The sequence below is a fragment of the Convolutriloba macropyga genome, chromosome 8, assembly GCF_964194025.1.
Source record: "Convolutriloba macropyga chromosome 8, txConMacr16.3, whole genome shotgun sequence".
Classification (NCBI taxonomy): Eukaryota; Metazoa; Xenacoelomorpha; order Acoela; family Convolutidae; genus Convolutriloba; species Convolutriloba macropyga.
In genome coordinates, this window is record NC_134475.1 from 64385968 (window position 1) to 64403036 (window position 17069).

The 17069-nt window shown below is 36.2% G+C and overlaps 1 protein-coding gene across 6 annotated transcripts in view; it reads left to right on the forward strand.

Moving 5' to 3' along the window:
- Nucleotides 1-17069, forward strand: part of LOC142344917 (uncharacterized) — a 38488-nt gene that overhangs the window by 9696 nt on the left and 11723 nt on the right. Inside the window, exons 1-3 of one of the 6 annotated variants that reach the window (XM_075396989.1) lie at nucleotides 3538-3678; nucleotides 14021-14247; nucleotides 16406-16911. In XM_075396989.1, the coding sequence (XP_075253104.1) occupies nucleotides 14083-14247; nucleotides 16406-16911 (671 nt within the window). In that variant the 5' untranslated portion in view covers nucleotides 3538-3678; nucleotides 14021-14082. Of the gene's footprint in view, nucleotides 1-3537; nucleotides 3679-3756; nucleotides 3920-4394; nucleotides 4996-12873; nucleotides 13103-13460; nucleotides 13540-14020; nucleotides 14248-16405; nucleotides 16912-17069 lie in introns of those variants that run through there. The other 5 variants (XM_075396988.1, XM_075396985.1, XM_075396986.1 and 2 more) reach the window with 5 other exon arrangements.

The following is a 17069-nucleotide window of genomic DNA, read 5'->3' on the forward strand; positions in this document are numbered from 1 at the left end:
AAATATACAAAAGAGCCTTCTTATAGATTTCAGTGAGTAGCTACAGTTTTAACGGCTGCGAAGCCGTTCTCTCGCCAGATTTATTAAAAATTTAGTTCTTTCTGTCTCTAATTGCCGATCTTTTGATATCGTACGGCATATTCTTGACAACCAAAAACTTTAAGTGTCTCTGTGGATTTTCAAAAAATTCTTTTTATCGGATTCGGTTCAGAGCTAATGGTTTCAGTAACTTTCGATCAGTTTTCTTATTTAAAGAAAACAGTTTTGAAATTTAGAGTTTTTGTTCTCATTGTCTTCGCCAGGTAAATTAGTCTCGTTTTTACAGAGTATATCAAACTTCCGATGATCCAATCTGTGTTTGCGCTATCAATTTTGTTTTGGTAGACGTCTTGAGAGCTTAAAGTTGTGTTCAAACATGAATTTCGTGAGTTTTCGATAGTTATTTTTTGGTTCCTTTTCTGGTCTCCTTTAGAAAGACCATTTCCAAGCAAGACCTTTCGTTTCAAATGAGAAGCAAGGAAAGAATTAAATCGTTTTGTGAACCTAAAGTTTTGCATGGTTTTCAATGTCCTATAGTCTTATTATTCATCCTTGGGTCTGCGAAAAATTGTTTGTGAAATTCTGATTCTGTCTGTGTTGCGTATTTGATGATTTCATGATTCGGAAGATCGCAACTGGCTTGCTGAGCAGTTGCAACTTATCTGTTTTCAAAATGAGCTGAAGGCTTATGGTTTTTTTTGAATTTTTGATCTTTTTAGAATTTTAAAAAATATATCAATAGATTTTTGAGCTTTGTCAAATTTATCTTATTTCTATCAACTTTGTAGCTTGTTCTCTGTAACGGAATGTCGCATCCACTTTCTAGTGAACAAAGCTCCAATTGTTTTAAAGGTTTTATTTTCAACTAATGGTTGGTTCGCTCTGGTACTACGCGTTTTCATAAGAGAATTGTGATTTTTAATTATTTGCCCATTTCTGCTTTTTTGTTTTCTTGTCATATTATCACAATTTTGTGCTTGCCCATTTGGCGTTGAAAAATGTGCTTTGAAGTTTTCTATGGATAATCAACGTTTCTATCGATTGCGACACTGCTCTCTTGCTAAATTTTGAATGATTTCTACATATTCATTTCATGAAGCCCCGTTGTTGTTCCGCAAGTGATGATTTACAGTTGTTGCAGATAACATCTTAAAATTTTAGCGCCCTCCGCTCTGTGAGTTCGTAAAATTGATTGTGAAGCTATGGCTTCTGCCTGTATTTGTTGTTGCTCTGTATTCATGTGAGTTAATCTCATTAACAACAGGCGCAATTGGATTCCTGGATTGTGGCAAGTCAATTCATTGTTTTTAGTTGAAATCTTGTATATGTTTTGACATTTGAAATTTTTTCTTTTCAATCACATTTTTGGAGTTTTGAGCTTTGCCATTCATTAAAATCGTTTTTCGGTGGGTATGTGTCTTAGTCTCTGTAAAAACAGGTCACAATTCCTTTCCAGTGAGCTCTTTACTTTTATAACTATTCAAGTTTCAACCAATTGTTTTTCGGCTTTGAGATGTCATAAAATGTTTTACGACTTTTAAATATTTGTGCATTATATAGTATTGTTGTCTTCTAATTATAACACTAAAGGGGGGTCCCATTTGCTTTGAAAAATTGCGCAATTGAACTTTTTAATGTGCTCAGTTACAAACTTACTTATGGTGTTAACAGTTTCACTGCCACTTTCGCGAAAACTTTGAACGTTTTAATTTTGCCTGCATTTGTTCCCTTGTTTGTAGTCCCATGACGTAAACTCGATAATAACAGGCGGCAATTGATTTCTATAGAAATATAAATGAAATTTTTAGTGAATTTAGTTTTGTATATCAAGAGATTCGTCACTTTGAAATCAATTGTTTTCAAGAACGATGAAGTTTTTTTTATCATTTTCTTGATAGCCTTTTTTTAATCTTTTTTTGTTAACCTGTTACATTGATTATAGGTCCCATACCTTTTCCATGGTAATTTAGGATGATTTGTTTTCCTTACGATATATCTGATGCGAGTTTGATTGCGTTATTCTTTTAAAAAACAGACATCGAGTTCTGGTCGTATTTAATTGTTGCTACTTGATTTTTATGATAGTATTTTCTAGTAGCCCTGTTATCAACAAGTTTCATTGGCCTTCTAAATTGTCATTATTTTCCTCCATGAAAGGTTTGTTGAACGATATCGATGTTTTTGAAAATTTTCTTTCTCCTCATTTGGTAGCCAATTAAGTCAAGAAGGTGGATGAACTTGTTCAGAATATTATGTGAGAATGTTAATATTTCGTTCTGAATCAGGGATTATTTTCTAAAAGCTCAATCCAACGGCTTCAATATCTGTCTCAATAACAAATAGAATAACTTGGACGTTTTTGCAAGCATCGGACAAATCGTTGATGTATGTAAAGAACAGCAGTATCTTGCTTTAAAAGATGAAATCTAAACATTTTTAACGGTTAGTTTTAGTTTTTGATTCCTCCCCAGGTTGATCTCAATTTATTAGAAGACTTGCTCGAATATAATTTACTAGGAAAAGACTAGTTGAAACTATGAAAAGGCTTTACGTCGACTTCAACTATGTTCTGGGCCAGTGTATTTACAGACGATATCGGACACCTTACCAAAATTTTAACGTCTTTTCATAAGTCGGGGTCTGGACCAAGTTTGCAATGATAAAAACTGCTCATGAGAAATTTGAATACATTCTTGACTGAAATTTGGTTACAAAATTTCAGCCTCCTTGTCTGGTTTTCTGGAGCCTTCTTAAAATTTTGGGCTGAAATTGTGACACCAATATCATATACTGTCTATCAAGGAAACTTGAAGTACCCTAATAATGTCTGGATAGCATAAAACCCAAAAATAAGTACATTGATGCGAGATCTGGGCGATAACACCAAGATATATTATCTTATTCATCAAGGTGTCATCATTGTTTCTCAAGGTTATCACAATCTTGATAAGATATTAAAAGTTCTATCGAACTAGGGTCATGAGGTACAGCTGGTTATGCTACCACATATAAGCCACACAATATGCCAGACTTTTGATTATAGTACCGCCTGTCACCTACATAATACCATAAACCATAACTGCCAATGTTGTTGAAGTTAAATACTTGATAAAGCCACGATGACAACATGGTAATATAACCTTTAAAAGGTTACTAAATCGAAAGAACAATAAATCGAAAACAGCAAAATTGAGCCCAAACAACGCGTAGATCGAAAAATAATCTAATATTCTCATCGCCTGAAATCAGGCCCTATTTTGTAAACTTACATAAACTTACAGCATCTGGCCGCCCGTGGGACTTGTTATGAATCTATAAAACTAAACCTATCACTACAAAAATCATTATAGACGCAATAGCATTGTGTTGTGATCTTAAATCTGAAAGGCCAAAGTGAAAACTTGAATAAATTTCATTTTCGCGATCTACTAACCCATTTTTTGCCTTTCGATCTACTGTCTTTCGATCTATGTTGTCCTAGCACCTCTCCAAAGCCCTTCAACCGACTCGAGCTTAGTTTGCTTTAATTGATAAATCACAATGCAGAATTAACTGCGTGTATTGCTTGTCACTGGTTATAGACCTCAATTTAACAATTCAACATTCAACGTTCAAAGTCACACTCCGATTTTATTAAAGGTACTTTATTGACCTCTCAAGAACTTTAGTCTTTATGTGATTATTTTTATATTGTTCAAAAATACACCGTTATTGCGTTGCGCTTTTGGTTACAGACGAAAAGATCAGCTAAAAGCTTGATTACGCTAATCATTTGCCCAATTTATGCTAAGTTTATAATTACTTAATTAGCATAACTTCATTGAAAAAAAGCAATTAACGAAGTTAGAATGGGGCGTTAAACTTGCTTCTACCCGGATCTGTTAGTCAGTTAAAATCAGTATAAGTCAGTATAAACTTGTCGAAACATCAGAAAATTTTTACCAAAGCACACGCAAAATAGTAACATTTTGAACACGTACTTGAAACGTAGCATAATAAGTAAAAAATAATTCAGTACGTTTTTACTCTTTGTTAACCCCCCCCCCCCCCACCCCACCCCCACACCACCACACCACCACCCCAATGGTATAAATATTCTGCTTGATGCAACCGAACGGAAAATGGTAAAACGATAATATGCTATAATATAGCCACATTGCGTTAAACAGCAAGTATACATTTAAATATGTTAATGCGATACATGCAACATAGAAATAAATACTATACCGAAAGAGAGCAGCAGTCGCCATTTTTAATTTATTGCCTTTATTATTCATTTCTCTTTCCTGCATTTTTCTCTTTTTTCCTTAGTTTTTCACATCCTAGCGCATGAGAATGTATAAACAAGCGTATGCACAAATGTATGTTTGAATGTCTGTTTATTTTGAATGGTTTCATTTTGAAATAACGCACAGTGAACTCTGCTTCTGAAACTGTGCTTACATCCGCACAAATGTTGCTTTGTCCTGCCTTATTTTCCCACTTTTTTCCACTTTTTTGTCCTCTTTTTCCTCTCAAACGACACGGCTTAGACAATAGCTTTCTTTCCATCTAGTAGCCGTATACACGCATTTATCCAGATACAATTTGGTCAAAATAGCCGCACATAATTTTTTCTGAAGCTTATTGAGCCACAAAAACGACGGCCGCAAACAACAACAAACTGCTATTTTATTTTGCTCCCTTTTTGTCAATTACGTTTCAATATTTCATTGTTTATTTTGTTCATTTTGTTCCTCCCAGAACAAACAGGCAAACTGTAACGAGAAAAATTGGCATGCTTAAAAATTAACAAAAGCAAAACAAAAAAATCGTATTGAAGTCCGAATTTCACAGTCAGTTTCAAATTTGCTTGACCTCATATTTTGCCTCACATTTACCTGAGAAAACAGCCCTTTCCAGCACTTTTTTAATCTCGCTGAAATATCGCTACAGGAAGGTCTCAACAAAAACAAGGTATGGTACTTAAAATCCATAAACAACAATTTTTTGCTGGAAAAGTTTATGCTAGTTTTCTAGACTTCTCTTCTCAAAACCATCTCTTCTCAAAACTATTCCCCACTAAAAAAGTGGTTCATTATTTTTAAAAAAAATCAATTTGCTAAGTTAGCACATACGAAGAAGTTGCATCCTTTTCAAGGAGAAAATTGAATTATTCGCATCCCGTACCTAACTCCAACTGCATTTCAGTACTGGGCCAGTATAAATGCAATTCCTCGTCATTACTGAACCATAGACCAACTCATGTCCTTTTTTGACTTGCCGGACATGCGTTCAGCCTGATTTTACCATGTTCAAACTTGGGCCAAGTATAAAAACCAAGTTACGTAAGGGGATCGAACCCACTTTCTCCAGCTCCTTGGATGAATGTTATACGCTTTAAATAAGCAAATTTCAAGCGAGAAAGCGAGCAAAATATATTACATGGGAAACTTGCATTAACTATTGCCCAGTACTGACTTACACATGGAATTCGTATGGGATCATAAAGATTCCAGACTTATTTTTTTGTTCAATCCAACGTTCACCATGCGATCGTTTTAAAAGTTGTAATATTTTGGATATCATAAAGATTTGGTGTCTTAGCTGATGAGCTTCTCTCTGCTGCCCTTATCAACTATTGTTGTCTAAGTGCCCAGGTTAGAAGACCAGAGAAAGATATACTGGTATGAAAAAATCACGAAGCATGCTTCAATCAAAAATTGCCAGTGTTACCAAATGAAAACCTAATTTAACTGTTCTTTTTCGAAACACAAAAAGATATAGTCTCAACATTTAAAAACAGCAAAACTTGCTTTCAAAAAACTGAATTTAAGCTGCAAGTTTATTTAAACTAGAGAGGATTTCAAAATAGTCGATAAAAGCATAAACACACTAACGTCGGAAAATTGCTCTCGAACCACGGCTGTAGTGTAGAGTACATAAAATAAAACCAGGACAATTAGCGATAATTTTTGTTCAATTACGCAAAACCATCCAAAAAAGGTTGGATTAAATCTCGCTACATCGGGAGTTATCAACAGACGCTTTCACCACTTGGCTACATGTGATTGCATCCGCTACAACCGCTTTTACTTTAGCAACAAACTATAATTTTGAATGAGACCAAGTTGGAACACTCGAATATGAATAAAAACATTAAAATAGAATAGAACAATTTTAGAGTAAAATTCTAGAGAAACCAAGAACGCAAATCTGTCAAGCAAAAACTTTATATAAAAATAACACATTCGTTTACAATAATTGTTTCAAAATTCGATCGATAACAATTAATCTGATCAAGGATCTGCAAGTTTTCTAAACATCATGAAAAGTAGCTAAAATTCTTGAAACTGTATATAGCGATTCCTATGTTTTATATAAATGTCGCCAAACGATGGGTTTTCCAATAAAAAGACCTCTGAAATAACAAATGAAAATCACATTTAATTGTCATAAACTCGACATAATTATATAAACAAATGCATGCATACAAAATAAACAAACATACATAAATGAATACTTAGTAACATGCATAAACACATACATACAAATTAACGCATATAAAATATATAAGAAGATACTTACAAACAAACAATTAAATATAAATACCTACATACATAATTAGATACATACATACATACATACATACATACATACATACATATACAAAAACATACATACATTCAAATGTATGTATGTATGTATGTAATTATATATGTATGTATGAGTGTATGTATGTATGTATTAATGTATGTATGTATGTATGTATGTATGTATGTATGTATGTATGTATGTATGTATGTATGTATGTATGTATGTATGTATGTATGTATGTATGTATGTATGTATGTATGTATGTATGTATGTATGTATGTATGTATGTATGTATGTATGTATGTATGTATGCATGTATGTATGTATGTATGTATGTATGTATGTATGTACGTATGTTTGTATGCATGTGTGTAAATATGTATGCATGTACTTATATTTGCATGTATGTATGTACGTATGTATGTATACATATATATATATATATATATATATATATATATATATATGCATGTATATATATATATATATATATAGATATATATATATATATTGTGGTTGGTGTTGGGGATTTTCAAGTTTTCCTGATGGGATTCCTCCCTGTTGTATTAGAATCTTGCACCTTGAACACTGATCTCGGCACAGGTGGCAATCAAATGTAAGCTGCCAAGAACACACGTTTCACTCTGAGAAGCTGTTTTGGCCATTTTTCATAAGCATTAAATTTCGGGGTTTTAAACCAATCCGATTAAAAAAATCCACTTCACTCCCGATAATATTGACAATCCGGCTTATTCGGTAGAAGAACTCGTGTCGAGTTCATTCAGATCTGACGTTTTTGAGGTTAAAAAAATTGATTTTTTCTCTTTTCTGCGTCACGCAGAATTGAAATGGGGCACAACTGAACTTCTGTTCCAGTAAACTCGAAAGTAAAGTTCAATTGCAGATCCATAAAGAGAGGTTGTAGGTTTACTCGAAAAAGATGCTTTTCGTAGTTAGTTTGAAGTTGTTCGTTATCAACTTCAGTACTCTCTTTTGAAACCTATCTAGTTTCTGCAAGTCCGATCGAGACACGTGAAGTCCAATCCATACGTCAAAATCTTCAGTAGCAGCCAATTGTAGAGACACATCTTGACTTTCTCGTTCATTTTGTTCGATAGATTTTGTCTCAAATAGGAAACTACCCTGTTAGTCTTCTTTAATCCATTTTCCAAATTCTCAGACAATGTTAGTGAAGTATCGACAACTATCAAAGAGGTCTGTTACCGAGTTCGATTACTCTAGAGGGCCTCCGGCAAGTCGAAAACTGGGTATTGTTCCAACTCCATATTGTTTTTTTTCACCCATCGTGCAACTTGTTCGAGGTCAGGTTTAATTGAATCTCTGTCTCAAGATTTTCGTGTGCAAAGAGTTTTAAATCATCCGCAAACAGAAAAACATCGCCAGACAGGACGACAGCTGAAAAATCATTCACGAAAATGCAGAACAGTAGCGGCCCCAGGAGAGAAACTTGGGAATTACCACGGTTTATATCCAACGTCTAGGACACGACATTGTCTACCCTTACGAACAGCTGGCGCCCGTCAAAGTAATTCGCCAGCATTTCTAACAGACAATCTCCGACTGCGATATCAGCTACTTTCTTCATCAGCTCAAAATGAGGAGTCTTATCAAAGGCTTTTGAGAAATCGGTGTAGAAAGCCACAATTTGCTCATTTGAGTAATCATCTAATGCTTGATAGATTTTCTTTGAAAAACCTATTGTGTTGGTTGCGGCAGATCTCTCTTTCAGAAAAAATCATGTTGACAAATTGACAAGTGCTTGCAAATATGATTCATTAATGGCTCGCACAGGCCTTTCTCGAACACCTTGCTAGCTATGCCCAGTAGCGACGCAGGTCTGTAATTGCTGACTTGGCTCTTAGATCCTTTCTTGAAGATTGGTGAAATTCAAGCCACTTTCCACTGGTTAGATATCTTTCGTAACCTCTTGATGTTCTTGAAAACTTTCTGTAGAATTTCTCTCATTTGATGCTTCGTCTGCTTGAAAAAGATTGGTGATAAACCATCTGGCCCAGGAGTCTTGGTAATGGCAATTGAGAGAAAGATATCTGAAATTTTACTGCGTGAAACGGAATAATTTGTCAAAACCGGGTTCTAGCACCTTATTTCCTTAAAGTTGGTCTCTCTTTTTGTAGAAAAGACCGAATGAAAACATTCATTTAAAAGATCGGCTTAATTTTTTCTTATCCCGGCATGTTCTTCCACAACAAGTAATTTCTTCAGGTAAAGCCCAAGATATTTTCAAAGCTTTCAAGTGTCTAAAGACAGCATCGGTGTTGCTGGTGCTCATCACCACTTCCTGATACGCCTTTCGATCCTTTTCACATTCTCCTGCGACACTAGTTTCTAACTGTGTCACCTTCAGCTTCCGATAACTAGTCGGCTTCTGTGCCAGGATGTCCTTTTGCGTCATCAACCGTTTCATGTTGTCTGAAGTTGATGATGTTATCTAGGGGCACAACATTTGCCGATGTCTGAATCTGAGCGGGACATGCTCAACTATTAATTGATCCACATAGTCGTAGAACTCGTCGCCCATGTTGTTTGTGTTCGTGAAACAGTCGTGGTTAAAATATCTTTGACCCATAGTATTTCGCAACCCTGCGTAGTCCACAGACCTGAAACTCCTGAAATTTTGAAGGAGAGGTTTGGATACCTCAATAGAACAATCGACCGACAATTTGATTGCTACATGATCAGAACAGTCATAAACTTTGTTGAAAGTTTCATCCATTTCAGCAGAGAAGGCGATACTTTGGCAAAAAGCGACATCCAATGTGTTGCGGGAGCAGGTTGGAAACTTTATTTCTTGCTGAAATATATTAGAATCCAGTAAATCAACTATTCGGCTTTCTTCCTCACTGTTGCTCAACAAAGTATGCAGTTTGTGGACGGAAAAATGAGGTCTCCGCACAATATACAATTGTCCCTTTTTTGGGTATAGAACTCAATATACTTTCAAAGTCATTGAACTTGTTCGGATGCTGACTGCCCTCGGGTGGATTGTAGAAACTACAAACGAAGATGAATTTGTTGTTCATCTTGATTTGACAGAGAACACAGCTTCCTGGAAGATCACATTTATTCGGGTGGACGGAATTGACTTTTTCACGGCTAAGAGAGAGCCACCGTGAGCCAAGCCTTTGGTAGTTGGCCAGTCAGATCTGTAGACGTCATATGCTGCCAGTAGAAGTTCTGAGTCTGCGATGTTATCGCTAAGCCACTTTTCACAAACACATGCAATGGCATGATCATCAGCTGTTAACGCGTTGACAAATTTATTAGGTTTCTAGCATTAATTTGCAAAATGTTTAGGGTTAATAGTCATGCTGAATGCTGATTGGGTTGAGCATTCTTGCGTGGCAACTCAACTTTGGCACCGTCATTGAAAACCTAGAAATTTCGGATTTTCAGCTTATCTTTTGGTACTCCCGCTTTCAACAGGTTGCGGCTTTCCTTCAGACACATGTTCTCCTTATATGAGTCGTCTTTTGATATATATATATATATATATATATATATATATATATATATATATATATATATATATATATATATATATATACAGTTAAATCTTTAAATCTGGACCGTGGGTTTTTCTTTATCAGTCATCGATTTGAAAATTGTATGTAACTGTTTAATAAAAATATAAAGCATGTCTTTTTCTCTACAGTGTAAAAATTTTGAGTTCGAAAATTTTCGATTTTCCTAGCTACACGTGGAAGACTTTTCAGTTTTCAATTGTTTTAGTAAAATCCAGTCCTGAACGAATTATAGATAAAAAGAAATTGAGTTTCTATCAACCTTTTTGATGTTCTTGGTTTTATTTAAATGGCGCAACGGGCATTCGTCTCATTGGATGTGGTTGCCAATTGAACAATCAAATTTTTTCATAGCATAAGTTTTGACTCTTATTCGACATGTAGATGATCGTATAACAGGACTGCAATTTAATTTTTTCATTAAAACTGCTGATGAATCATTACAAATTTCAGTAGCATCTTCAATTCTTCAAGTGTTACTGGGAAACTAATCTTAATTAAAGTGTGCAATAAACATTTTTCAAGTTATAGATTCCTAAGAGACCACCTCAAAGAAAACTCCGCCAGGCAAGCACGCTTGTTCAAATTTTTTTTAAAAAAATGATCAGTTACTAATTTCATACATTGAGGCATCAATTATTTACCGCTACCCTTAATAAGGGGTAGCAGGTGGCTGAGCCGCAAATTTAATTCGTTTTTACTCAAATTACTGCTTTTCTATTTAGTTCACAACTTTTGTGAAAAACATGTATCTGCAGAAATGTCTGCATTATCATTAAATTTTCAACCTGAGCTCAAAAAATACAACCAAACTGCAAAAAAATATCTCAAGGTTATATTTTGTCCACATAAAAACAAATAAATAACAAAAAAAAGTATTTGTGATGTTTTAAGGCTAGCATGGAAGTCTAGATGCTCCGTTTATCCACATTGTACATTTTATTTTGCACTTTTTTTTACCTATCTTGTACATTTTTGATTATTTGATGAAGTTCCTGACCCAATTACGTGCGTAGGTACCCAAATCATCAGGTCCGTTTGTTCACACTGGCGCCCTACATGCCATTAACCCTTTTACTCCTTAACTTTGATCCAAAGATCAAGCAAGCCAGACAGTTCCAAGCTTTCGCCACCAGGGTATTTGGACAGCCAGGGTTCCGGGGCTTAAGGGGAGTTCAAACAAACAACTATTTTGTTACGTCACCAGTTCTAACCGCGATTAGGGAAAACTGAATAAGGAATGAAAGTGGATATAGGTGGTCACTTGGGGCAAATTACCCGGTTAATGAACACAAGTGGTCGGGGGTGATTGTTTTGACTGTCCGGTTTTCCTCTAATGTGTTCATAGCTAACCTCCCTTTTTCTTTATTCTCCCATTTTCCCTAAATTTAGAGGGAAGTAGGGTGAGAATAATAGAGATTACTGAAATTAATGGGAACAGTTTAAAAGCAAGCCAGCGCTTTCGTTTGTTTGGAATAAGTGCAAATTAAACCCTTCGGACTTATGTCCAGATTTGGGAACGCCGGAAAAATAACTTACTTTTAAATATGTTCTAGTTTAAAAGGAAGTTTAACATTCGCCATTCTTATTGGTGTAATGCAATCCTGAAGAAGCTAAGAGGGGGGGGGGGTCAGGGGCGGGGGGTGATTGTGGTGGTGACCAAATTTATTGTTCAAATTTTCACTTTGTTATTTGAGCTAACTAAACTTCACCGCAGGCAGAATTCGAGCAGAACGTTTTGTTTACGCTAATTCGGCAAGTAATTTTAATCCTTTAACTAGAAGCTTTTCACTGGCACGTTTTGGACTGGAAAAGATTTCTGTTTCTGAATCTTTTGATGCTAATAAAATTTGAGACTCTTGGAAAGTTTTACTCATTTTCAGTTCCCGGGTTGAAGTTTCTTTGATTTCATACAAGGATCATATATGATTTAATACTGCCCATACTTGACTTCTTAGTACGATCCTTGTATGAAACCAAAGAAATCATATATGATCCTTGTATGATTACCAAGAAATCATATATGATCCTAGTACGAATACCAAGAATCATACATCAATTTTTTAAAAATATTTAACCATTTATGTTTTTTGTTTTTATTCGGTAGGGCATCACCTATATGATACCCCGGCATCACATTGTGATCCGCCAAAAGACCCTAACGTACAATTTCAATTGCAAGTTGGGCACAAAATAAAAGAGTAAGTCCAAACAAATAACAAAATTTTTGGCATACTCTGAGGCCAGTTTATATATATAAATGCTCATTTATAAAAAAAATTAATCAAGAAAAAACTGCATATAACGTCAAATTCGTTTTCTGAATACGTTTAAACCACAAAGTTATTCTTTTAGAGCACACAAAGAATCAAATGTGGATTGCACATGCAATATAAAAATTTAATAAGTGCTCTGACTACATTATACGAGAATTTTTGGCACCAGTCAATGTATTATGTGTCATATATGACCTTGTATGAAATCCAAGAAATTTTTTCAACTTCAATGGAAAATCAAAATTTTACACTTTTAGTCTTTAAATTTTTTTGTATGATCCTTGTATGATTTCTAGGAAATCATATATGGTCCTTGTATGACTATCAAGAATTCATACAAATCATATATGACCTAGTATGATTACTAAGAATCATATATGACCTAGTACGAAATCAAAGAAAGTTGTATGATCGTTGACCCGGGTTTATAATTGGTTTTATTTGTTCAATTAAAAGTTTGTATACTTCGCAAACACGTTGATAAAGCTACTTTGAGGTCACAAACTCTTTCTTGTGTTATCTATCACTCGCTTTTGATTAACTGAAAAGCAGTCAATATTTGATCAACTAAATAGAACCGCCAATCAATTAACTTTTATCACTTGATCTTGGACATTTAAATGGCGGACATTGCTTCATTCGTCGAAGGTAACAGAAACTAACTGACTCGTACTTTTTCAATCAAAATTGGGATCTATTCTGTCCCCCCCCCCCAGTGTTTTTTATGACCCCCAGTTACAAATTATATGTTGTTACATAGCACGTTATTATGTAAAAAAATAGCACGTGAACCTGGGGGTCATGAAAGATTTATGCTCACTAAGCTGGGGGGGGGGGGGGGGGGGGCAAAACAGAATAGATACCGTGTTCCGTTTTTATGCTAACTTCAATGCTATCTAAAATTCATAGAAGATTTCGCAAATGATTTTAAAGGTTTGAGTGAAAAAGTACTGTTCAATACATCATATCAAGAAAGTTTCAAGGGTTTTTAGGAGAATCCAGGGTTCGCTTGTAGCCAACCGGACAACCAGACAATAACTGGTACATACCAGCAAAGCTGCCAAAAAACCAGTAACATGCAAGAGGTACGGGGATCGATGCCCCGCATCTCCAATTTTTGACGCTTGAAACTACAAATTTGAATAATTAATTGAATTAAATTAATTAGAATTGAATTAGAAGTCACAAACTAGTTTAGTCATTGATCAAACTATTTAGTTACGCGGAACATTTCCGTTTGTGCACCCCCCCCCCCCCCCCCCAGTACGTTATGGACCACACAAGTTACAGAGCACGTGCCATTATATAGTGTTATTATGAAAAAAAATATATTTCACGTGCTGTTGTGGGATGGAAATAATATGTACCGATTAAGATAGGGGGTGGGGGGGGGGGGGGGCACAAACGGAAACGATCCACTTATTCGAATATTACACCGCAGTGCTATTTTTTCAATAGATTAGTTATTGCTCAAGCTCATAGATATTGGTGTTTTTAAACTGTTAAATTAAATTTGGCTAGATTTCATAATTTGATAATTTATTAAACTTCGTTATTATTTTTCAGACAGTAACCCCGTTCCGACCTGAAGCCCAGAACTCCACCCACATTTCCATATTAGGTCAGTAATGACGTCATTGCTTTTGGAGCATCCTTACGTCACGTCAGCATCTGTTCAGTCTTCGAAGTTTTCTCCCCCCAACATGCCGACCTCCCCCACAGCGTGTCTGCCTCTGACTGATCAACCTTCAACTTCCACTGGCATTTATCACCCCAGCATATATCACCAACAGGTAATATTACGTGTTGTTAACAGATGCACTCGAGACGAGGTTTTGTCGAAAAAATAATAATAGTTTTTATTTTCATCGCATTTATTAGAATTCTTATAAAAAAACATAAGGTTTTTCCCATTATAGCCCAACCCCCCCCCCCCCCATGAAATTATAGCTCTCCATTATAGTGTGTTTACCATGACTGGGGGGCTATAGGTTATCTGGCCACTAAGCTGGGGGGGGGGGTCTATAATGGGAAAGAGCCCAAAAGATATACGTAGTCGGGTTCCAACCTCTGACCTCCTAAATTTCAGTTACTTCCTCTTACAATACGCACCAGTCACGTATTTTTATAAATTTCATCGCTTTTATTTTCATCGCATTTATTAGAATTCTTATAAAAAACATAAGGTTTTTCCCATTATAGCCCAACCCCCCCCCCCCCCCATGAAATTATAGCTCTCCATTATAGTGTGTTTACCATGACTGGGGGGCTATAGGTTATCTGGCCACTAAGCTGGGGGGGGGGGGGGGTCTATAATGGGAAAGAGCCCAAAAGATATACGTAGTCGAATTCCAACCTCTGACCTCCTAAATTCCTAAATTTCAGTTACTTCCTCTTACAATACGCACCAGTCACGTATTTTTTATAAATTTTTGAAACTAAAACATATTCACTTCTCCTTTTGAAAAACAAATGCGGTGAATTTTTGTAAGAATTGCGGGTTTTTGCGGAGAACGTTTTGCTTTCACTGCATTCAGCGCTAAAAAACCGCAGTTGCTACAACCAGTCACTCATGTTCCGCAAATCTTGCATTTCTTAGCAGTTTTTACATAGTTGACACATCGATCCGGGTGCATTGGCATCAATTTAACTTAATCAATTATTAGATTTTCATTACAAAATTGATGAATTCCGATTTTTTGTTCGCCAACCTTACCTCACGGTAAATTCTGAGAATTCGCTACCAAAGTAAATTCCGAGAAAATGTTCGGAGCATAAGAACCGAATCATGGAAATTTCTTAACTTATCTGAATATCTTATTTACGGTTTATCCCCAAATTTGCATTCGTGTTTGTGTTCGCAGGTTCGTGTGTGTGTCTGTGTGTGTGTGTGTGTTTATGTTTGTGTGCGGGTTCGTGTGTTGTGTAGGTGTGTGTTTGTGTGTGTAAGCGCGTTTGCATACGGGCCGTAAGTGTATGCCATGTGTGTATTTATTGGGTGTTTTTGGGCGGGGGTATTGAGTTTGGATTTCAGACATAAAACCACATTGTCGGAATTTTCAAGAGCTGATAATAGCAGGCCGCTGAATGGGCTGTACGGAACATAACACTCATAGTTATAAATTAATACAAATTTTGTCGGGCAAATTGCTCTCAAAAGACAGGAGAGTGGTTGCTTTTGAAAGTAGCCAGCTGGTGCTTAGGGATTCTAGCTTTGGGGGTGAGTCAAGCATTGGGGGGGGGGGGGGTCAAGCAACGCGGACTAAGGTTGGGAAGGCTGGACAAGAGGAGGTCCAAATCGGCAGGTGGAGGAGGGTGAATGGAGGGAATGGAGGGAGGGGGTGAGCGGGGGAGAGGGATAGGGGAAGATTCGCCTGCTGAGGAGGGGAGGGGGGTGACTGAGAGGGTCAAACATTTAAGATTAAGAACGGCCCTTGCATAAAATCGTCCTCTCAGGACAGTTTCTTTGAATAGCGCACTTTGCTACTAGTAACGCATGAAGGCATAAGACTTTAAGGGAGCTGCTCGGCCACTTAATTCACTCCAAGCTTTACCTGATTATTCCGTTTTCGAGGACGAAAAGTGAAAAGCGTCAGACGAAAACTCCGTTAAGAAAAAAATTGCTTAAAAAAACCACACGACTAACATAATTGCTACAGACGTTCTCTTAGGGCGATTATAAACACAGTTTACCATAAAATCTTACACGATAATTTCTGGTTGTTTGTAGTGGCACATTTTTTTGTTGAAATTTACGACCCATAACTTTTTAAATTTGATCAAATTACCATACAAAAAAGCACTTAATACAAAAAGCACCACGATTTTTCGAACGAAATAAATCAACTATATTTTGCAGCAGACAATATTGTTAGATACTACTACGTTGAGAAATAAACCTGTTCAAATTCTCATCAGTATAGTTGTTTATTTTAACTTTAAAAAATTTAGGTTCCTAAATCAGAAGCTAAACAATATCCCTCAACTTCAATATACTCGTCAACATCCAGGTCAAATTTTGCGAGTCCAACATACCAGCCCATTTACTCAACCACAACAGATCCTATCAACAACGTCCAGGAGCTCAGTGGTTCCAATGAGATCCGAGATCCAATTCGGGAATCGGTAGAACAGCTCTTCAAATTTGCAGAAGAAGAGGCCAATAGCAGTAGTGGGGGTGGCAGCAGTCCCTTCAAAAGTTGCCCAAGACCTTCAGTTTTGGAGCTGGATTCCACTCCTTGTGAAACAGCCACAGGAAGCGAAACAACAACTAACAAAAATATTTCTCTGAATGTTAGCAGTCCAAGCCAGTCCTCGGAGGCTAAGCAGAGTCAAAAACAGAAACAGAAGCCAGAGACTCGTGAATATTACACTCCGTCCTCACAGAAGCCGCATCCAAAGGCAAAATCATACAGATACTCTTATACGTCTCGCCCAAGTTCAACAATAATTACAAGGTATTATTTCGCTTTTCCATTTAGCCTATTGAAAATATCCGCTCAAAACATGCTATGAGAGTAGGCTTCGAAAAGATGCGTATGAAAATGAAACCAAACCTGATAAAAAAGTTAAAAAATTTTGATTAAATTCTTGCAAAAATGTTTCCAATTAGGCT